The following is a 24,095-nucleotide window of genomic DNA, read 5'->3' as shown; positions in this document are numbered from 1 at the left end:
AGCAGGTAGAGAGCTGGGACTTCAGGACTCTCTTGTCCGTTGGCGCCTTGAATTAAAAACGGATTTTAGCAGTTTTTACAGTCAAAGAGCAGCAGCTTCAGGTGAATGTAGAGATCAGGCTCATTTCCTGTTGCATGACTCAAAAATAGAAGTTAGTTTGTGATCAACAGAGTAAAATCAGCATGTTTTCTTACTTGAACGATTGATTAAAAGAGCCCATTGAATAACACACAGTAAATCACAGATGAACTCACATGACCTCTGTGGTTCCAGGGCAGCAACATGGAAGAGGCCGAGCTTTCTCTGACATGATCTCCTTCCTCTGGAGACAGCTTCCTGTCTGCGATGCTATCTTAGCAACGAAAGGGAAAAATAAACTTCACTGACAAAGAACCCACCAACTGCATTCAACTCTGTCTGCAATTTACAGTAATTTAACCTTACCAACGATTGATTTCCTTTTTGTTCCCTCCCAGACACACACATTTACACGCAGATTTAAAATAGACACACAATCACCAGCAGTAAATGATGAAATATGACTGTGATGAGTCACTCTTTTCTTTGTCTTCGTTGCATCAGCTCTCCTTCCTCCGAGATAAACCTTCAAGAAGGTCTCGAAGCCTGCTGAGCCTTGAAGATGGCCGTGGACTGCAGTCCGCTCCAGCCTGCAGGTGTGTGTTTTGGTAATGAAGCAGCAGCATGGAGAAACTCCATCCTATGATAACATCTCCCCCTAGTGGGAAGGGTCTGACAGCACATTCATGCGTGAGGCCTCCAACGTCCCATTTCTTAACTTCTGCCCAGACTCTATGTTAGAATATATGTTGGAGGCTTACATTGTTATGAAGACATCAAAAGTAATTTCATGCAGTGATGTCTTTTGCTTTGAAAGGAGGACTTTGAAGTTCGAAGTGAAAGTAGCGAAAAGGAATTTATTAAAATAATATTATGGGGCTTTTTCCTTTTTTGCTTCACACACATCCTTTGCAGCACAGATCTAGACAGCCACTGAGGTTTAGTGTGAAAGTGTGAAACCCATCACCCGCTCTGTTCCTGGGGCACAGCTAATGGCTGAAAAACGGCTAGACATGTTTATTTGCAGAAGGTGCCACATATGGTGCCACAGTGAAGTAAACCTTTGGCATTTCTTATGTTTTGAATAAATGAAAGCGCCAGGAAAGGTAATAACATGGTGATCAGTTGACAAAGGCTCGGAGAGAGAAAATGGAGAGGGATTACTTTATAGCCAGGATGCATGTATGCTCCCTAAAACACACCGACCACCACAGGCTGCCTCAGATACACCCATCAGCTAGCTGACTGACAGAGACGGATCAGTCCGCGACCTCAGGGAACATTTTTCAGTATAAAATTTCACAACATCTTCATTTTACTCATTAAATTTTTTATCATAGTTTGTGATGGAATACGCCCTGTTCAAAAGAAAGGGACACGTTAGAGGTCACAGCGACATCTGACCTGATCCCATCTGAACGTTTTGTATCTGAGCTTGAAGGAATTCCTTCAAGGCCTTTTTGAGTTGTGTCTTCATGACAACAAAGCTTATGGAGCAACAACCCTGCTGTCACAGCAATGAGCGTGTACCAGCCAACATCTGTATAACATACCAACACTTACACACTTCTGTGCCTTCTGGCCACCAGAGAAGAGTTACACGCTAAATCTGTTTTGGATTGTGAGGTTTGTGTGTTTAGAAATCTGAGTGATGTGTAGAATAAAAGCATGTGATTGTCTGCTTGCGGTGCGTCACGCGTATAATGCACTTTTAAGGCTGATGGAGCCTTTAATACAAGTCATTCAATGCGGAACAAAAAATAACACACTAAATTTAAGATTAAAGTGTCCTCACCGCCCACATGGCCTAAAAGCTCCTAAAAGCCATGACAGGACAACAAAAAGCAGATGTGTGGCAGAATCTACTAAACGGGTATAAAGAATCCAGCATGCCAACTTCTTCCTTTCTTTTAGTTTTCATAAATGTTACACATGTTTTACTTGACAGGATCTTTAACAGGGGAAGAACAAATTCATTCAAAGCATTCTTACAAGGTAATATTTACCACAAATTCATCAATCTCATTAGATCCCAATTCGTTTTGTTAAATAACACGTTTAATCATTACATCCACTTTAACTGTAAATGTTTTTGTATTTTACATTTCTTCTTTCCTGAGGTACTTTTATAGCAGCCACATCAAATTAATTTTTCACTTGAGGGTCATATCTAATCAGCTCAGTCATAAAACTTTATGCAGCACTTCACAATAAAGTGTTTTACAATTTAAGATATGAGTGAGGGAATATTTGTGCGTTCCTAAAACCTGTGACAGCCTGTTTCAGTGCAGCTGACAGATCCATCACAACCCCTGAGGTGGCACCGGCGTTTGATCACAAATGGAGCAGTTTCATCACCTGCTGAATATTTCATTGCTTTTTTTCCACTTGCTTGGTCACTTGTTTGGAAAGAGAAATGAGAACTTACAGGCCACCGCGAAGCACGAGTGGGAAGTTGGTGAACAAAAGTACTTATACTTACGAGTATACGAGTACTTACGCCATTACCCATAAAGTTACTTAGATTTCCTTTTTTTTCCCCACAGATATTGTCTGTTATTTGAATAACATTCCTCACTGATATCGGTGGCAATTTTATGAGTATGAGTACTCATGCCCCGTATCGGACCGATACCGGTATCAGTATCAGTTCATCCCTACAAATAACTAATTTAAATACCTTTCTGTTGGCGCACATGATTTATTTGGAAACATTATCATTGTTAAACAAACCTTTGTTTACTGTAAAACAGTTCCACAATGTAAATTCCTATCAGGGAAACTTCTAAGCATGATCAGGCATCATGACAGCAACATCGCTTTTTGGTGTTGTCTCCATATTTCTCTGTCTGCTATCTGCATTGAACAAAAGAAAAAAAGCAGAGGAAAGATGGTATTTTTCAGTTTATTTCTGCTCTACGTTTTAATCTCTATAACATCATTCATATAAACTAACATGACATCTAAAGGTATCTTTCAAAAACAGCAAGTTCATTTTCTTCAGGAGTGATAAAACACGAATAATATGTTGCTTTAAATGGTTGAAAAGCTGTGTTCATGTTGTACATCTCCCATTGTTCTTTGATAGGCAGACCGGCCACACGCCAGCCTGCGCGTGAATACTTGTGGTGTTGTGAACTGTCGCCGCTTTACTTACGCTCGTCCTTGTCTGAAGGATCGGAATCACAATCCCAGGTTGTTGCATAGAAAAACATTGACAGAGTTGCTGCTGCTTGATCAAAACTTGACACGTCTTTGAGATAGCGACAGTGTAAAGTGTGCAAAGTGCAGAAACAGACAGGATAAGGCAGAAAGTTGGGTCTAAAACTGAACACATCTATTGCTCTGGGGAGATAAGAATGGATGAGATAAAGCGGTGTGGAAACACACGGGAAAGAAAAAGAGGCAGATGAACTGATAAGAGAGCGATGGATAACAGGCAAAGATGGACACGTTAGATAAGAGAAAAAGAGGATGTAAAAAAAAAATAAATAAATAAAAAAAGTGGGGGGGGTGATCAGTTCCAGATAATAATAATTACTTTTGATTTATCTGGGGGAAGAGATAAGATAAAATTACTTTATCCTGAAATGTATATTCTTTACCGAACCGTTCACCTTTGCTGCATCGCATCTGCTAATATCGCGGAACCAAAAGGCCTCCCTGAGTCTCCACAGATCAAAACTGATCATTAGTTTTCGAAATTACTGGAAAAGTTAGACTCTTTTCGAAACAAGCAGTATGTTTCTGACATAATGCATTCCTCATTTGATTGTCTGTATTCGGCGATATGTGGGGTGTGGTTGCATTATGCATCGCCTTGTTTTACGCTTCGTCTGTGCATGTTCCTGTCAAGGATCCATCAGCTGCTGGGTCAGCACAGGAGAGACTCTCCTCGTCATTTTCATTGGTTTCCTTTTCCCCATCTTCATCCAGGCTGCAGTTGCTGTTTGAGTCGTGTGCTGCCTCAGTCACTGCGGCTTCTTCCCCCGTTTCCCCCTTTGAGAGCTCTCTCCCAGGCGCTCCACCAGCTGTATGTTCCTCGACTGGTTCCTCGGTGTCTGAGCCCCCAGACTCCCCCACCTCCTCTGATAAAGAGTACATTTTTCTGAAAATCTCCCCCGCGCCCAGTGTGGTTTCATTCCCGGCCCAGTGGCGTTTCTGGAACAAACCAAATTCAGTGATATCTTTAGGGAAGTTTTTCCTCTGACTTGAATTTTCACTGCGGCTGTCATCAGAGATCAGGGGCAGGAGTCCGTTGGGTAGGCCGTTGAAGGCCTCAGGTGGCCTGGGTGAAGCTGTGGAGCTGCCCAACTTGAGGATGGATGCGGCGATCTTGAATCTGTTGGGTTTGCTTTTCACCTGGCTGCTCTGAGTGCAGGAAGAAACCTTGAGTGAAGAATTAGGGTAAGCGAAATTAGAGTCCACCGAGCTGCCGCTGGCCTTTGCCCCCTGCAGAGCGGGCTTTCCGGGTTTCATCATGCCCAATACCTCGTATCGAAAACTGGAGATATCTTGTTTCAGCTCCTGAGAGAGCAAAACAAAGCGTAAGCTGCTTTGGTGAATCAAGCAACAGGTTTTCATTTAACTATCAGCCCAGTTGCTGGTCTCTGTAGAGCACTCAACAAACTATTGATTGCATTTCAACTCAGTCGATGCCAAGTGGATAAATTTTACTCCATAAAACAATAACACACACTTTCCCAGGTATTTGACCCAGAATACCTGGGTTTCCTGCACTGACTCTCAGAACTGAAGATAGAGATAGAGGACAAAGAAGTTCAGTTGCTTCCCACTGAACACTCCTTGACTTCTTGACTTTGGGTCAATTTTGGTCTCCAGCAGCTCCAGAAAAAAACTGGATCTTTAGCTACTAAATGTTTCAGTGGTTTTCATCATTTGTCTGGTTTTTGGTGCAATATTGGATATTTTCATCTTAAAGGAAAGGGCTGCTTAATACAACCCACTGATGAGAGCGCAAAGAGTGAAACAAGGTTGCGGCCTTGCAAAAAATATAGTTATGTGATTTGCTGTGAATATTGAAGTGCTATTTTTCTTGCTCTATAGATCCTGAGCCCCACCTTGAAGTTCTCCTCAGTTAAGCCCTCCTCTGTCTTGGCATCTCTGATCATGGCAGCCACGTACCGTTTGACCAAGTTCCTCAGCACCTCCTTCAACAGTAAAAAAACAAAACAACCTTTGAATAGCACAGGCTCTAATATTAAATTAATATCTTGAGTACATTTTTAAAGTAATTTTCAAAAGAGATAACGGAAGTATTCACACTAGAGAAAACACATTTTACGCTACAGCTCCGGCAGAAAGCACGAGAATAACCTCCTGCAGATGTGAACAAATAGAAAACACTCAACATCCCGCTGAGTGCAACTATCAGGCCTATTGTATGAGACATTGCTTTGGCATCCTATTGACGAACTGGAACTGAAAAGTGGAGAAAGTCAAAGAGCAGAATACGTGATCTGTAGCAACACGCCAGCAGAGTATGGTGATTCTCTCAGCTGGTTTTGAAATTCATTACACGTACCTGATACTGATGGTTCATCCTCAGATTCTCTGCTGCTCGCCTCTGCACAGAAATCAGATGCCAAAGTTAAAAAGAAAGTTGGGGATCAGATAAGAAACAAAATATATTTAATTTATCTTCATAAAACGTTGCCACCTTTGTGTCTCACAACATATAAATCCCTGAGAGCTGCAGGAGGAAGGATTTGTGCTCTAAATTTGATTTCCATCATGCGAAAACAAAAAAAAGGATTTCATAATTTTCTCTATCAAATGTTTGCAGCAAAACAGTGAAAAACACTCAGAGTGAGTCTAAAAGGAAAGAGGTTTGGTGTCTAATCACAAAAAGAGCAGAAAATCCTGATGTTTGATGTTTGGATAGTCTCTTAATCATTGATCTGATTCACCAATCAGTTCAGATCATGTTTGAGTTTTAAGAAAAGTTTAAGTCCAGTGGAGAAAATAAACACTAATAAATGCTGTAACCTTCCAGTACAAAAACAGACAGTTCATTCCTTTTTGTTACACGATACTCATAAACATGTTTTTAAGTGTTTGGCACCCGACTTACTCCGAGAGATCCAAAGGTTTCAGGGCGCTTGGAGTTTGTCCTTTTGCACACTTGCCTCTTAATCCAACACATGAGGTACCAGAAAGATTTGGGGCTGGGGATGATGTTGAACGGAGCAGGCAGCGTGGCCCCTTCTTCAAAGTAACTCATCCACAGCTTTGTCCGTGCAAATTTCCACTCGATGTCTGCGTGATCCTGAAATCAAGATCAGAGCACAGCGGAAAAACATGTCTCCATCGCGTCATCTATTCTAGACAAGCACACGCACGGTATTTTGTCTGCACGCGTTTGTTTCTGTGCTTACAGCGATGTGCTGATAGGAGTTGTTCATCATGGCTATGAGCATGTTGAGGAGCACCACCAGTGAAATGATGTTGTAGGTGCCGAACATGGTGGCCCCAACAAACTCGGTGAACTGGTGGTCCGCGTCCACGTTGGTCACGTACAGGCTGATCAGGCCGAAGATCGACCAGAAGAGCGACTGCAGGGTCTCAAACAAGCTGCAGTAGGAAGATCAGCTCAGCTAAATGTTGGCTGAATGTTTTAAGAATTGAAGGATTTTTTATTTTATTTTTTCTTTTAAATCTGGAACAAAGCCCGTTAGAGTTCTGTTTATGAAATACTCTTTAAACATCAGATTCTGTTAGCGACGGAAAGTTTTTGTGAGTTTTCACACATTTTGCGACTATGTACAGCAACACACGCAGACACACAACTCGCTCTCCTTCTCTGCAGCTCGATCTCACAGCATCACACGAGCTAAACATCCACGCAAACTCACGTGGAGAAAGCGTTATTCTGCTCCACGCATCGGATGCCCTTGCATTTTCCCTTCTCATCTGAAGCCTTGGTCTCGTAGTAAAAGTAGAGCTGGTTCAGCCCGTTGGCAAAGGCCAGCAGGACCTGGAGAAAGACAGTGCACGCAAAGTATGATGCAAATTTATTTACTGTCCCGCACTGCTGCCCTGTTCATCCTCCTGCAAGTTGTGCAAACATCCGTGTGTTTACCAGGCAGTAGATGAAGAGGAACTTCAGGATGTCAAGCAGCATTCTCCCGAGGGAGATCTGCAGCGGCCCCAGATGGGAGTTGGCGGTGAACAGCGAGATCAGGCGCAGAGAACTGAAAATGTTGGCTATAGCAAAAACTGCCTCAGCTACCAGAGTTGGGTGCCACATTTCCCACTGGTTCCTTGGTTTACTGCCACTGTACTAAACAGGGAAAAGAAGGTGGAGAAGCTTAAGTGAGAAAAGACGAGAGTTGATATGTTCACTACTGCTCGCAGAAACCTGGTTACCTTAGTGTAGGCTACGATCTTGAGGGATATGGTAGCCAAGTATAGAGAGTTCATGACGAAGTCCATCAGGTTCCACCAGTCGTGCACGTAGTCTTGGAAACCGCCATCCCACATTTGCTTGATCTCTGCCCAGATGAATCCTAGAAATACAGAGACTGGCTGATCAGCTGTTCGATAAATAACCTTGGACAGCACTTGTGCTTCTGGAATGCAGCTGTTCGAACAGAGAAGTTATTTTGGGGATACAGAGGCCCAATTTCTGCACACACAACTTTGGGCGAGTGGGAGTCAGAGTGAAGAAGCTTGAGTGGGAGTAAACTCCCCCGACCGAAGCACCACTACAGAAGATAATATCTGGTGATTTTATCCACAGGACGATGAATCTACAGCTCAGAGAGGCAGAGTTTGGACTGCAAAGGTCCGACTGAATAATAACAAAGGCAACATGCCGATGATTAGCACAATAAAATGTATATTAATAATGTTTGAAAATGTCACCATCTCAGTTCAGCAACACTAACCACTCACCAAGCAGAGTTCAGTCAGGGAGCAGGGGGCCCTGGGAACATTTTATTTCCTGAAAGTCCCGGAAGGTGTAGAAGTTTTTCCAAATGGGATGAATTGAACTTCTGCAGTTCTGATAGATTTTTATATATAGTCATCACACCGCATCAAACCATCTGCCCACTGTTTGGCGACTGTGCTTTAGTCATTAAGTTGTAAACTTGTAAAATATAATTTCTCATATCGTTAACTCATTTTTTTTGACAACTATAAATCTTTTCAGACCAGAACCAGCACAGATCAGAGTTTCTCTTACAGATTTATTTGACAGACTCCTGCTATAAACATTTGGACTCACTTCACGAGCTTTAGATGGTCTGAATTATATTCAGAGAACTGATTTATATTCTCCGCACCAATGTCATTTAAAACTCATGGATCATGATGTTTAGAGCCACCTTGAGGGAAGAAAATAAGGTCAGATCACAACTCTAACTTTTAGAAAGTGATCTTGAGTTCTTTGGCCAAACAGCTAAACCACCCTTTACTTACCCAGCACCCAGGGCAGGATCATCCACTCCACAGTGGTCGGTGCGGGGCCCTGCCTGTCCTGCCGGTCCTGCTCTGTGGTGACAATGTGCTGGGAGGCGAGAAGCAGCAGGAACAGAAAGGTCAGGTAGGACGCTGTGTGGCAGATGAACTTGATGAAGGGCTTACGGATGAAGAGGCCGTAGCGACTCTTCGGGGCGATGAGGTAGCAGAGAGCAAACACCGGGTACAGGAAGCCGATGAAGACACAGGTGAAGAACTTCCCCGCCCAGTGCCGCCGCCTCCAGCCGGGGAACTCATCGTACCATCGGGATGCCAACAGCTGCTGGCAGTTCGGCTGAGCTACAAACTTAAGGAAAGAGGAGAAGAGATGGAAAAGTTTCACTGACACTGTCTCAGAGGGACTTCTCATAAACCAATCTGAGGTATGACTGCAGTATGTGAAGCTGCTGCGAGGCAGCATCTTCAGCTGGAGGCTATTTAGTGCTTTTACACAGGACAGAACACCCAAGAGCCCACATAAAGCAGATAAACAGGCAACAATCAAGGAAAGTGTGTGTGCAGAGAGGCCAGAGCAAAGCAATCCACATGTTGTCGATAAAGTGGAGGGTTGTGTTTTTCTATGACAATATTATATTTCTTGTTGATTTTTTTATTTATTTTTTATTTTTTTGACATAACAACACCAGACTGAGACCTCTGAATATAATTGGAACGAGTCTTGAGATGGGAATAGTGTGTCTGAAAGCAAAAAATACTACCTCATTCTTTACCCGCAACTGGAACATAAATCAACATGTGGGAAATATTTGGTTCTCTTTTCTATTGTTTGGTTTGTTTGATGTTTTGTGTTCCCGGGGGTTTGATGCCTTATGCAACTGTCAAAGCAAAAAAACAAAACAAAACGAAACATGGAAAACTTTGCTAAAGTTCCCCTCTTTGTAACTAAGTGCAGCTTTAAAATGATCGGTGAAGATTAACGCAGCTGCAGCTGTGCTGTGAGACTGTCTGACAACAGCCTCTGGTGATGATCTAGAAGTATCTGGGTAAAAGTGATGTAGACTGAACTGGAATACATTTGTGTAACCACATCCACATGCACACACACACACACACACACACACACACACACATGCTTTTGAGAAATGTCATGCTGGGCCTCCATATAAGAGTCAAAAGTGTCAACCTGCACCGGCGGGTGCCAATTCACCAACTCTGCAGCCTGTTACCATGGGAACCAGAGATCCCTGTATGCGTCGGGGGGTCTGGAGTGAAATGGCTCGTTTCATAATTCAACTACGCTATTACCACAAAACTTGAGGGGAATAGCAGAGCATGAATTTCACAGATGAGTGGAGAAGGAGAGGAATAACTTTTACCAGTGAGAGAGAGAGAGAGAGAGAGAGAGAGAGAGAGGATTAAGATAATAGCTATGATCAATGGTACGGCATCAATTTTTGGTATCAGAGACATGTTCTGGTGACAGGAGAATAAAGGGGAAAGAGAAGAACACCCTGTGGATTTCTTCTTTTCTGAAGAATCTTTGGAGCATGAGCCTTGTTACAGAGAAAATGGCTCACCACATTATGTTTCGTCCAAGTCTGCGGCAGCCCCACGGGTGCAGGATAAGTCATGTAATTAAGTATTTCATCCAAGAAAAGAATGAAATAAAACAGTTTGAAAAAGAAAGCTGCTGTTTTTACATTCTGCAGCAGTAATAGATGGAATCGTTCTGTACATTTAAAGAAAGCCTTGATGATTTTTTTGAAGTATTTGAGTTTCTGAATTCAAAAGAAAGCGACTCACAAATGAACAAAAAGGCTTCAATGTTAGTTCGCCACTTTTCAGAACATGTTATCTAATTAATGATAGCAAACAGGAGGTACTTGAGCTGCCTAATGTTGCGTCTTAATCAGCATGAATTAAAACTTGACAGTGATGCTAATGAGGTCACAAATTTGAGTAACAATTTAATTAGGAGGCTTAGCTATGCTAATACACTTGTCTACAATCTAAAATTAGATGAACTATTTTTTGTAAGAAATCTTTTGTTTTGTGGAGACATGATAGATGAAAGCGAATTTTTGCTTGTGAGAAAAAAAAAACAAAACAAAACAATGCTTGTTATCTAATATCTTAATGAATCGCTTTCATTCATTTTTTCTCCTGAAACCTTCTGCGGTCATCTGAAGAGAAAATCAAAACCTCATCACATACCTCTGTTATGACATCCTGCTTTTGTCTGTCATATTCACTTCCATCACTTACTGTCTTGTCTTTTTCACACACCTCAACCAGAATCTGTTCGGCTCTCAAGTCCATTTGGGAAAGTGTCTCTTTACCTCCCCAATAAAAAAAAAAAAAAAAAAAGCACCAGGTAAGTGCTTATCACTGTGCTGCTCTGTGATTATAAGCTCTCCTGGAGCGCTTTCCCACTTTCTCCGTCTCACACTGTTGAGCACACAACTTACAGGTGGCTATTTTTTCAGCTGCTTTTTACTTTGGAAAAAAAAAATAGTTGAAATGCGGCTGGATAAAAAGCCCTGATCAATTCAAATACTTTTCAAAGGAACATTAAAGTGCTTTCCATTTGTGTGGTAATTTCTTCATCCTTCACTCCTGGAACATACTTGCTTGTTTTTGTTGCTAAATGAATTTACTCTCAGCTAGAGGGAAGATTGATTACAAGTTTGTAAATGCTTTAATAATTCTTTTACAAGCTCGTCAAACTAAACGCTACAAAGGTGCTTAACAATCTGCATGACATAGATGCACTCTTACATTTCTGAATCAGCCTCTACACTGATGAGGACAGACACCTGTCTGTCTGTCTGTCCGGCACCTTTAATGCATCTGAACTGGTTCCAAACAGACTTCAAAACCTTAAAATAAAAGCAGGAACACAAAAGCTGGGGCTAAAAATGTCAGATCACAGAGTGCAAGAGATGCAACTCCCCTAGTTTACATGCAAATGGGTGCGGTTCCGAGGCCTGGGGTCATTCTGGAGTTTCCATGTTCTGTCCGTGCCTGCGTGGGTTTCCTCCCTCCGTCCAAAGACAACATGTTTAGGCTAATCGGTGACTCTGAGGTCTGAGTGTGAGTGGTTGTTGGTCTCTGTGTGTTGGCCCTGTGATGGACTGGCGACCTATCCAGGGTGACCCCGCCCCCGCCCTCACCCTCACCCTCACCCAGAGTGAGCTGGGATTGGCTCCAGCAGATGGATAAAAAGTAGAAGATGAATGAAAGAATGAATGAATCATTTGAAATCTGAATATGTCCGGACACTGGAGACTTACTGCAAAAGGCCGATATATGTCACTGTGAATTGCTTAAACAACTGAGAGCTAATGGTGCTTCACAACATAAAACTTAATCTTATTGGTGCAATTTCATTGATTTTTAATGGGAACATTAAAACATGTGAAACACAAAAATTGCAGTTTTTATGAGATGTCACAAGGGGGCAATGTCAAACTGCAGCATGTAAAATTAATGGGTTTCCCTTGGCGCTGCTCCGAAATTCAAATAATAAAGAGACAGTTTGTTTGTTTCCCCCTCTGTGAATCTTCAACGTACTCACCTCCATTTTTTTCTTCTTTTTTGCTGGCACATAATTAAATGGAGGGTAATCCACTGCTGGAGCCCTCGGGGTGATCTCTGCTTTAAAGTGTTTGTGTTACTGCTCACATTTATCTGATTTGACATCCCGCTGCATCAAAGCACAGACTTCTGCTGTAGCTAAGCTCTTCAGGGTTGAAGCCTGTGGAGATTTCTCCGCGGCCAAGTCGTAAATTGCCTTCCTAAACCCTGAGAGCACAGCAGTGAAAAAGCTGAAACCCCCCCCAAAAAACAGAGATGCAAGGATAAACAAAAGCATAATAGGAGTGCGCACACAGAAGGTCAAGAGGAGCATTCAGTGGATTCTCAAAAGCAAGAGCTCCCTGGAACAATCATCGGTAGACAGAACGGTAAAAAAAATATATCACATATATATATTCAGACATTCATGTTGAATGTCAAGCCAATTATTTAAGACTTTGAGTGCTTCTCTGAAAATCGGTGAAAGACAAGTGTGATCAAGCCACAGACAAAGTGCCCTGAACGTAATAACTGGCCTCTGCCCAAACAGCCAAACGAGCCTTTCCAAATGCAGCTAAGTGTCCACTTATTGCTCAGTGCCTCCCACCGTCTGCCTCCGAGCTCATCTGTCACCGGCACAAAGCAATCCCTATAACTACCACTGCATCCGTGCCTGCGTATGTCCAATTACATTTGACATGTCGTTGTGCCTCTCGGGAGTTGAGATGTTGTTGTATCAGCGGTGCTTCATTGAGCCTTACATCTTCTACTGCAAACTCTCATTTAAGCCTCTATGGTCAAAAACTTTTATTGACGTGATACTTCACACAATTCATGTTTCATCTCCAAATCAATGAAAACTTCACTGTAGAGCCTTAAAAGCCACACATTGTAGAGTTTTTTCTTTCATAATACGATTTAGATTTTTTTTTTAATAATTCTAGAAAATATTGTAACACAGTTTCTTCTGCAAGACCTCTGCACATGTTAAATGTTAATGTTAGGTACACAACTGCTTTCATCGTGATAGTGATAAATCAAACCAGCTCTTAATATTGATTCTCTCAGTGCAGTACGATTGCTTGACTCTTCCCAACCGAAATCTAATGCTTGTGTTTGAATCCTGCAGATGTCACTGCAGATGTCACTTTATCACTGAGTTTATACCAGATTTTTTAAATCAACTACAAAATAGGACACGCACACACACTGAGGAAAAAAAGCATTTCCAACAGAGTAACCCTCCTTAAATTATGTTGAAATATCTTCTAACCAGTCTGAGTAGTTTGGGCATTCATCATTTGAAAAGGGCGGCTGTGTGGATTGCGGTTGTCAACACAAGACACTGTCCTCTATCAATGTCGGAGCGCAATCAAATTGGTGTTGTGGATAGGAAGCAGCAGAGGGGCACATTGAGATATCACCTGGATGATTTAAACTCTCCCTGGGATGAGGAAATAAGCGAAAGGAAAACTGTGGCAAAAAAGGGCAAAGGTAAGTGGAGGGGTCGGTGCAGAGGGTCTGAAGAAGCAGACACACAAAGAGCCTGTCCATCATCATGTCTGCCTGAGAACCTCTATTACTCCCACTCCGCATCCGCCAACCTGTTTCTCCAGGTGCAACAGTTGGATGGAAGGCGTAAACGGCAGCATCACACATCAAAGCTCCGGCAAAAGCGCAGCTGCTCCAACAGCCAGACAGAGCTGCACACAGGAGACTGAAGAAGCTGAGTGAAAAAGAAGTCCCAATGCGGGCGTGATGTTTCTGCCTCACTTTTCCACTGAGACACGTGGTGTTCTGTCTATTTGGCCCCTTCCTGCTCCAACAGGTAAATCTGAAGCTAACCAATAACTTTGCATGTCAAATAAATCCAGCCCTCTCACATCTTCCATGCCTGAGTTGAAGGATTTCTTTTTCTATACGCCCACTGCACCGCCGTTTTAGCAGGTAGAGACGCCAGCCTCCACTGAGTAGATCAACAAAGCAGTAAATGCAGACGGATTACCTGAAACACTCCATCACACTTATCAGTTGGGATGCAGACTGAGCTTAAGGAGGGTAAAGTGCCACAGAAATCAGAAACATATCTCTATTAATTATGCTGAACGACACTTTGTATAGCAGGAGCACAGATGCGATAACATCCGCCCCAGGAATTAAACATTAGCGTTTGATTAGCGTATTTTTATACTCATTGTTCCTGTTTATCATGTGTTCATCATGCATGAAGAACAGCGGCGGAAAATCACATATTGTTTCTGAGTTATCAGGTTTGTATCATTTCCTTTATAATTACTAATCGATCCGTTTATATATAGAAACCACAACAGGTGACTGTCTCCTCAGTGGCAGAATCAGTGACATGAAGTGAATTTGTGACATTCTACAAAAATATGTGAAGTCAGTAATCATCCTGAATCTCCAGCTGCACATCGAAATCTAAGAATGGAAGTATTACCTTGCAGCTGTAATAGTCTGATAATGGAATTCAAGCTTCTCGCCATCAATCTGTCATCAGTGTGAGCTGCCATAGCTGAAACAGATAAAATCTTTCCCAAAGCAGCATCTGGCAACATTAGAAAAGAGCTTGATGCTAATCTAACATCATTACAATTGGTTCATTTCGGCTGGCTGTGTCACCAAGGAGCGGTACGGGCTAAAACTTGGCAGTTCTACCCAGGAAATACACAGTGAAAGCTGCCTGAGGCAAGTGGCATCGCTACTCACACCAAGCTGTACTGCAGATAATGTAGGAAACAATGCAGGACAGGAGGAAAGGGAAAAGGCTGGGAGAGCAGAACCAAGATTACATATTACACACTCCCCTGCTTCCTTCCAATTACTGCTCCCTCCCCGCAAAAAAAAGGAAAGTTATGTGTACATGTGTGATATACTAGGTGGGCGAGTGGATTTAAAATTAAGCACAGATTTCAACATAAATCTTAAGGCTGATAAATGATCCGTATTAAAATCCAAAATTCCCGCTCACCTCTTTTTGGTGGTACTTGATTGCTAGTTTGAGTCTCGCCAGGTCATTGTTGCCTTCCTCCTCCAATAAGTTGGAATCATCTCTGTAATTGAGGATCATCTCCAGCTCCCTGGAGCTCCTCGTCTGGTCAAGGAGATCCTTGGCAAACTGTTTGCACTGCTGAGACAGCTCCTCATACTCTGATTTGAACTCGTTCTCGACCTGAAAGACAGAGGAGGTACACATCGTACACATCGTTCGCTCATCTCTGAACATCTCGGAATCCGGGGGGGGGACCTGGAGGCCAAAAATTGAAGCAATATGGAAAAGAAAATCTCAAGGAATAGACATGCTGAAAAAGCTGTTTTTCAATAAAACATTAAAAGCATCTATTGTGAAGGTTTCAAGCAATCAAACAAAATGGTTCTCATAAACTTTCATATTATCTTATTCTAGTCGGCAATAGCTGGACCAGTGTTTATTTTGTTTAAATTAAATGAAATTTCATTTCATATTCAAGATTGTCTAAGTAAGAATGAATGTCTTAATTGTGGTATTATTAAAGGGCACGTTGAGGTTAATCCATTCACATTTTTGTTGTGTTTTTTGCTGCCTCTCTTGTTCTCACCTTGCTGAGCTCTTGCAGCTCCCAGCTGAGCCTGAACGCAGTGAGGAAGGGGTCCTCGCTGGACAGAGCAATTAGCGAGGGACTCGACAGCGCTTTGTAGATGTTGAGGCGTGAGCGCGAGTGTCGCAGGCTGTCAACGTCTGAACTCGACACGCACTCAACGCAGTTACAACGCACCTGCAGCACCAAAACGAAGCATGAAAACATCCTGTAGAAGCTCCGCTGTGTTTGATAAAAGCGCTGAGACACGTGCCACTGTATTATGTCAACTGAGTGCAGCAGGAGGCCAGCGCACATTATTAAATAGACACTTTGTTGAAGAGGCCTGACCTTCAGGGTTTATAAAATACACTCAGGCTGAGCCGTAGAGGAGGCTTTTGCTTATCTGCTGAATGGATGTTGACATTTTATACGCGCCAGAAATTAGAGACATATGGTTTACCCACCTCATGCGGCTGTGGCATGGAGACACCTTTCTGCACCAGCAGCTTGATAATTTCATAGTTGTTGGTGTGTGCGGCAAGTATGATGGGAGTGATATCAGGGGTGAAGTCAGAGAACTGTTTGTCCAGTAAGATAGGAGGAACCTGTCCAGGGAAAGGAAAAAGCATTAGATTCAGTGACACTATTAAATCAAGCACCTGTCCTCGGGTTTACAACATCCACTGCCACGTCACGCACGTCTGGGTGCTTCTTTCCCCACCTGTCACCTGCAGTTCAAAGGGTATTCATAATTTATACCAGCAATAAGTTAGAAAAGTTGTAGCCAAAATGGCATCCATAAGAAGACTCAAGAAAAGGATATAGTCCAGTCCAAAGAATGAGTATTTCATTTCAGAGGGAATCATTATGCCGAAAAAGAAACTCATTCCACCTAACCCTCTTATCACTGACTCAGTTAAGCCGTTTTGCTTTTCCCATGTCATTCAGAGGGAATACATGGCTGCGGGCTGCAGGGGAGCGAACCGGCCCTTTTCACTTCTTTTAATCAAAAGCCTATTATCTGATTCGGTGGTGAGGGAGCAAAAAAGGAGAGAGTGAGAGAAAGGAAGGGCGGTCAGAGACAAGTGGAAGGATAAACATGTGATAGGTAAGGGCCAATTTAGCAAGCAAATGCAAAGGGGAGGGCGAGGAAGAATAAGGGGCTCGAGTTCCTGCGAGACAGCCTAACAAGACTCAATTTAGTCTTCTGGTACATTTATTTCAGTCATACTGTAATATTTTTAGGCTAAATCGTGATTCAATACAACCTGTATGTCAAAAACATTTTCTTTTGAGTGGTTTATAATTTCATGTACATGATACAGTCGTCTACTACCCACGTGGATGCTGGAATACTTTGGCCTTATTGGATGTTTCACTCACCCCTGGCTTCGCTGTTGGGCGCGTCTGTAACAAATCATAAATTGTCAATTTAATCTAATTCATTATTTGGATTTAACAGACACTTTTTTCCGAGGCCTGGCATAGGAAGTAATTTTAAAAATAATTCTCTCTTAAATTCTCTAAAATATACAATTTTGAATAGAAAAGAAAGAGCACAGTAGAAAAACATGAGGAATTGTTATGAAGAGGGAAGGTTTATTTTCTCAATGGCATCCTATAATACAGATTACACCCTGGAGTCATTTTAAAATATGGATATTAGCTACTTGTGTAGCGTATTCTCAATAGCCACAGTGCAGCAGTAAGTAAAAAAGTGGCACAGAGCTGGGAGTCTGAGTGCAGTCATATTTCGCAGAGGAGGGTGATCTAATAAGCCATATACTCTGCTCTTCATGTGGGAGGAGGAGGGATATCAAATAGTCTACATCAAACAGCCTTGGCCAGAGCCCAGGCACAGAGCAGGAGGAGTGCAGGCTGGGAGATGTGAAGTTATGACAATAGTGGAAAAAGAGATGAAATTATAGCCCACTTGTCCATGTAATGCATGTTTCTTACTCATACTTGAAAGAAGGCGTCCACCGTCAGCATATTGACTAAAGATGCAACGTTAGCATCTGCTGGGTGTTTGACTTGGGGGGGGGGGTTTGCCACTGGACACTGAGCAGATTAATGTGTTTGAAGGACATTGTGAACAGGTCTCTGTGTCCACAGCAGGCACGATACTATTGTCTTCCACCATGCTCTCTGTCGTATGTGGGAAGCAAAGGGATTCCCTTACATAACTACTGGCTCTCTGCGTGCACATGGTGTGCAGGTTGCATAGAAACTCGGAAAATGCAGACTATTAAAAAACTGACAACACCCAAAGGCACTTTTAATTGAGAAACATTGTGAGCACCAGTGTTGGTGTCACCGACAGATGTATATCTGCACTGAGAGGATAATATATGAAGAGGCTTAAAGAGCTGATATCAAAGGTGCTCTTCAGCGGAAAACAAAACGCATCAACACTGTAAGACTATTGCAAACACATCACTCAGATGGCCCACAAAGCACAAAGACCAATACACACAATTGCAGCAAAGCTTAAGATGAATCTCCTTATTAATATATCTCATAAAGTCGGTGATGGTGGCCACAGAAAGGACGCACATCTCCCGGTAAGCCCTTGAATATAATCAATGCGGTCCATTTTCACCATCTACTCATTTGATTTGGACAGACACTATCTTACAAAGACATTAAGGCAAAGAGGAAATGCAGAAGCTGATAGAGGTCACGGCCGAGGAGTTTGGACTGGAAATATTTGGCCTCTCTGTCTACGTACCCCTCCTCCATCCCATCCCTGCACATACATCTCACAGACAAGCTCGGCTGTCCCTTGTATTTGGGCTCTATTTTTTGCTAACTTCCCTTTATCCTCCAATTTCTTCTTCACTATTCTTCACTTTTCCTCAGAGTTTCCTCTAACACAGAGTAGGAAGACTTGCAGTATAACGGATTATTGTTGTGGTTTACAGTGCATTACTGATAGGAAGAGGATGAAGGCGTACCTGTGGTGGGAACAAGTAAATGAAAAGAGCTGAACAATTAGTGCAAAGAAGTATGAATCTCAAATTAATTAGACTATTAGCTTTAGATCACAGTAATTAAAGAAATAAAACGGGCGGTTTTCATCAACTAGATGGAGGGATTTGCTTAGAGGCAGTAGTGTTGCATTCAGAAACTAATCTGAATCCTTTCAGAAAGAAAAATACTTATGAACACGTTAACCTCCTCCAAACAAACTAAACATAACATTTTCCTCTTGGTAAATATATTCATTTTATCTCTCTCTGTTAAACTTGTACCTTTTCCAGAAACACAGACAAAGGCTTAGGAAGACAGCTTTTGTTGTTGCCAACAATGTTGGGTCAGTTATTATGGATGTCAAAAAAAGCTGCAGGCAGCCACACTGCAGTCTTTAACTGCATCCTATCATTCAGCCATATCTGAAATTCTTCCTGTGATCCGGCATCTTGTTTAAACTTAAGGTGGGAGCGTTGCTGACCTCTTTGCTGTACAGAAATAAACACTGCGGTGCTGTGTTCATTTAGAAAAACATCTGTCCACTGCTGGATAACAAGAAGGTCATTGAGCTTTTCCCAAACACAAGCGGCGCAGGACTTCTCCTCACCTGCATGCCGCCGCTCGGTTTCTTGTGATTCAGCAACAGCTCCACAGCTCCCACCACTTCCTTGCGGATGGCGTGCAGCAGGGCATCGCCGACGTAGACGCTGAAGCTCAGCAACAGCTCGATGATTTCAAGGTTCTCGTTCTCAATGGCAATCAGAAGAGCCGTGCGGCCGAGGGGATCGATGCAGTTGATGTTGATCTTGAAGTAGATCTCTGCCTCCTGATAAGGTAAGGTCGTGATTGAGAGCATGGCTCTGTTTTAAGAGCTATTCTGGGATTTAGTTTGAACATTTTTTATCATTGACTAAAATGGAGAACAGCCATTGACACAGACCACCCATTGATTTCTGAAAGGAATGTCTTCAGATCTGACAGATCGACTCAGTGGCTTTGTTTGCAGCACTAATGACCACATGTTATCAACCAAACGATATCAGTCGAGGTTAAATGGGAACGCCAACCAATAAAACTGTGCCTATGAATCTTAGAGGTACTATTGCATCTTGCATATTGCATAAGTATTATGAAGCCAAGAAGACATGATAAATTGCCTGAAGTATTGCCACTTCAGAGTTGTTTGGGGCCGACGACTGCAGGTTTGTGAGATTACACTTTCTTTCAGTCGTGCATGAAAAAAAATAAAATAAAAAAAAGGGAAAAATAGGGAAGGAGCCATCATTTAAAAAGTATATTCTGCTACTCTGAGAATGCAGCTAAGGTTTTAAAAGGTTTTAAAAGTTTATTTCATTCCACACCAGATCGCATTACAAATGAGGAGACGATCATCATGGCTACATATTCTAGTCATAAATTGTTTATTATTATTATTTTATTGTGGATTTAATAGCCATCCATTCATCAGGCGTAATTTAGATTGTCAGTAGCTGCATTCGTTCATATATTCAGCAGTGAAATCATCAGTTCTTTCATAGCTTTCATGCATTTATTCTCACACCAACCTCCAGAGCCTGTTTGACACTAGCAAAGTCTCCCTTCTCCACCGCTCCGAGATAGGCCTTCTCCAGGGGCGACAGCTCCGACTCGGCCCGCACAATTCTCAGCGGGATGCGGTCCCGGTATGAGGAGCTGTCAGTCCGCCGGTAGTAAAGCTGTGACATCTCCCCTGGACTTCAGCTTACCAGCAACCTGCTAACACTGCTACAGCTGCTGCCAGGCAGGCGGAGTTCACACTTGGAAACACAAAGACAAAGGTGTTAGAGAAAGAGGGCACATGTCAAGAGATTTTCCCAGGCAAGAAATTACAGAAAGAGATGACGCTGTACTGCAATTTACATGTCTAAGAACACCTGTTTTAAGTCTTTACCTTTTAGTTTTAATTGACATATGCAGATAGAATAAAAAGAAGTTGTTGTTTTGTTTTTGTATTCATGAATCTTCAAGTTTTCGGGTGCTTTGGAGCATTTTCTGTACAGCTTTTTATTTCAGTTTTTTTTGACAAGCACAGCATGCACCAAAAGAATAACAAAATGTAAGCGGAAAAACATCTCCGATCGCTGCATTGTTTTCACTGTTGTACCATCAAAGAAAAGCAGTTAGAGGGGATAACTCAGAGAGCTGACATCTCTGCAAAGGCCATATCAAAAGACATGCACCAGGACTTCTGAGAAAGAACTCAGCTTCATGGGAAATGGTCCATATCTGCACCAAAAATGTAATGGATTTTTCCCTGGCCTGTGCCCTATCCCTCCAGTAAGGAGCGTGCAAATTGGTTCAGCCCTTTTTCAGTAATCCTGCTGACAAATAAAAAGACACAAGTGAAAACATAACCTTGTATAGCTGTAGTATAAGTAGAGGGAAACTTGTCAGTGGTGGCTGCAGCTAAAAGCCACAAAGTGACATCACGATCCAGCAGCAGACTTTCAGCTTTGGAGCTGAAATAGATGACAGATTTAATTCTTGAGTTGCTTATGGCTTTGGCTGATGACATTAACTGATGGGCAGCGATTAATTTTTGGTTGCCTGGTGAACGTAATACGATATATACGCAGGTTTGCTGCTTTTGAAAACAAAAATGTTTACGTATGGCTCCTAACAAGATGATGAGCCGGGTCTCAGAGGTTCTAATGAATACAGCAGGTTCAGCCCACGTGGCTAAAACTGATTTATTCCAACACAGCGGTCGTATCATACGTCCTCTCTGCATGACGACTGTATGCCGAGTCAACTTTATCCTGATTCCAGAGGCTGTAGTTTATTCTTCACGGTACAGTTGAACTGTTTATGGTTTACTTACAGGGCCAACTGATTTGTAGTATCACATTCCAATGCCCTTTAGAGGATTGAAAATAATGGGGGAACTGAGTGGATGAGAGAGCAAAGGAGTTGAAGATAAAGGAAAAGATTCAAAGTATAAAAAAAAAGCTTGAATCCGAGTAGGCAGCGCCTGATCCCCCGTCTCTGTCACGCAGCACTGTCACAGGAGAACTCATTACCTCTCCGTCTCCATCCTATAAATAATGTGCGGATTAACAGATTCACAGCAGGCCAATTACTTAATAAGAACAAGCAGGGAAAAAGCCATTTCTTTTATCAATGTGTCTTAAACTGTGTGTATTTCGCCAAAAGCGCTGTGTTATAAAGTACCATTTTTAGATGAATGTTTAATACTTAGGGAATCTCTGCTTTCTTGCTCAGAGTTAGATCTAAGATTGATGTCAATCTTGTGTTTATACGAATTTAGAGCCAGCGTGGGCTAACATAGCTAAGCACAAGGATTGGAAACATCTGTATTGGAAACAAAATCCCCCGAAACATACTAATTATCTCTTCTTAATTTAATCCCTAAAGAGGCTGAAGTGTGCTTGTGCTGAAACACTGCCAGGACAGTAACTTCCCCAACTCTCTACATTGACCTGAGGCTTCAGACAGTAGGTGCATCTCATTGGGTGGACTAAAGGGTGGCATGTTGATGATAACCACTTCAAAAAAATGTAAATATTCATATTGTGTGAATAATATGTGGCTGATATTGGGGAGCGTATCTTTACTAGTTGCCTTTTCATGATCCATTAGGTGCAATTTTTATTTGGGTTACAGACAAAAGACAGTAAGTTACAGATGAATTTGAGACTGAGGTCATTGCTTGCTTATTTTTCTAAAATGTTGTATAGATATGAAAAGAACATTGTTATCCTGGAATATTTTTGTCCATCATGTGGTGGATGTCTGATATCCAGACACAGCGTAGACAGAGCCAGGCTCACTGTGACCCCTGCTTACAGTCTTTGGAGTGAAGCTAACTGGCTGTAGCTTCATTATTCACCACACAGGCATGAGTGTATTATCAAACTTTTCATCCAGCTATCAGCGAGAAAACAAACAAACTCAATTCCCTCGGTGACAAACTTTTCCTCTGATCAAATAACCACAGTACATCCAGTGTAGTGTTTCATCTTTAAGTGCATTAGTAGTTCTCTCAGCCTGCAGGGATGTAAGATGGCTGAAAGGCACTTGTTGACACCAAAGTGTAAAACATTACTCTAAAGATGAGTGCCAATGCTTTCGATGTGTTCCTACTTTGCTGTCAGATGTCGCCAGTCGTCTCCTCTAATTGCCAAGGTGTTCTAATTTCCCACCACGAAAGAAAAACACCATAAGAATAAATCTCTCTGCCACTTTACTCTCCCATTGGAGCAGCCCTTTTAATGGCAGCATTTCAACTTTAAGATCCCAGCCATTAGTTTGATGTTGTGGAACGATTTCACTTTGAATCAAAAGTACCTCTGAACTGGCCCCACGGGGACTCAGCAAACGCTGCCACTGAATAACTTCAATATCAAAAAGGTGGAGTAAAAAAAATCCTGAAGAGAAAGTGTAGAAAGCACAGAAATGAAGCAGGATTCGACGGAAATACAGCCTCACTTCTTTTTTTAAATCTTAATTTTATAGTGTATTGCACTTTAAAGTGCGTCTCTGGTGAGATTTTTGGGAGTCGTCATTTCACCAGCAGGCTACAGACGGATTTGTGTTTGTTCTGCAGATATCTGTGTAAGCTATTATTGAAACCACACACACACACACTGATTTTGGGAAACACTACAGCACAGCTGAGGGAGCTTGTGCTTACTGGAGGGTAAAACAACCATAAAATTGTCAGTTTCCTAATTAACACACAACAGTTCTGTGTAAATTGAGAACGGAGCCTGTGCAAACTCATAGGTGAGATTTTTTGACATTTTTATTCACGTGTTTGTGAGAGAGAAACGTTCCCGGAACAGGATGGATAACAATAAGGAATGGTTGTGGTTGTCTCTTTGGAGCTGAGGTTGGCTCCTCATTACATTTTTTTCTCTGATTCTTGTCTCTGACATGATAAAAAAAAACAAAAAAAACATTTCATGTCATTTTTTTAAGCAGATCACTAACCTTTGTGATGCTGTTCATTGAATCTCAGGGAGCTCAATGTTCCTCCTCTTGAAAATATCCAAACACCTCATGAGTAATAATAAAACAAGAAGCTAAAAGGAAAATCACTCGCCTAAACTTCTTGAAATCATCCTCCAAATGTGGAAGCTGCAGTCTGGCTCTGCGTGAAGACTTGCTTGTTGGTGCCCTGTGGAGCCAGTCCTTCTTTCTCTTGTGATTTCTATCTTTTTTTCCCCCAGTTTAACCTGGAATCTCCTTCCTGGTTTATGCAGTCTTATATGTATGTAGATCCAGACTCCAGTCAGTTTCTATCACGACTTCCATCCGGTCTTATTTGGCGAAAAGACGCAGAGCGGCGCGCTCCGCATTCAACAAGATCCTGGAGACCAGAATAAAATAAAACAAAACAGACAACAACAAACAAAAAAAAAAAAGACTTCAAAGTTTCCTACA

General features: G+C 42.1%; 1 protein-coding gene across 1 annotated transcript; it reads right to left on the bottom strand.

Annotated features, from left to right (window-relative positions):
• Positions 1–3,033: 3,033 nt before the first annotated feature.
• trpc4a (transient receptor potential cation channel, subfamily C, member 4a) lies at positions 3,034–23,813 on the bottom strand. Its single transcript, XM_029518791.1, has 15 exons — positions 23,643–23,813; positions 20,216–20,446; positions 19,258–19,476; positions 16,142–16,282; positions 15,696–15,872; positions 15,089–15,289; positions 8,524–8,869; positions 7,468–7,607; positions 7,181–7,381; positions 6,954–7,075; positions 6,477–6,672; positions 6,173–6,367; positions 5,624–5,665; positions 5,160–5,249; positions 3,034–4,605 (listed from the first exon to the last, which is right to left on the bottom strand). Exons 2-15 carry the CDS (start codon positions 20,372–20,374, stop codon positions 3,904–3,906), a joined length of 2,931 nt encoding a protein of 976 aa, XP_029374651.1. The 5' UTR covers positions 20,375–20,446; positions 23,643–23,813; the 3' UTR covers positions 3,034–3,903.
• Between the last annotated feature and the right edge of the window lie 282 nt (positions 23,814–24,095).

Source organism: Echeneis naucrates, chromosome 14 (genome assembly GCF_900963305.1).
Source record: "Echeneis naucrates chromosome 14, fEcheNa1.1, whole genome shotgun sequence".
Lineage (NCBI taxonomy): Eukaryota > Metazoa > Chordata > Actinopteri > Carangiformes > Echeneidae > Echeneis > Echeneis naucrates.
The sequence above is the reverse complement of the archived record's forward strand: the minus strand, read 5'-3'. Positions and strand labels throughout refer to the sequence as shown.

Coding starts and splice junctions, on each gene's coding strand:
- trpc4a (XM_029518791.1), bottom strand. CDS start 20,374: ATGTCACAGCTTTACTACCGGCGGACTGACAGCTCCTCATACCGGGAC. Junction 15,873..16,141: donor CCATGCCACAGCCGCATGAG/GTGGGTAAACCA, acceptor TTGGTGCTGCAG/GTGCGTTGTAACTGCGTTGA. Junction 4,606..5,159: donor TAACTGAGGAGAACTTCAAG/GTGGGGCTCAGG, acceptor TTGCTCTCTCAG/GAGCTGAAACAAGATATCTC.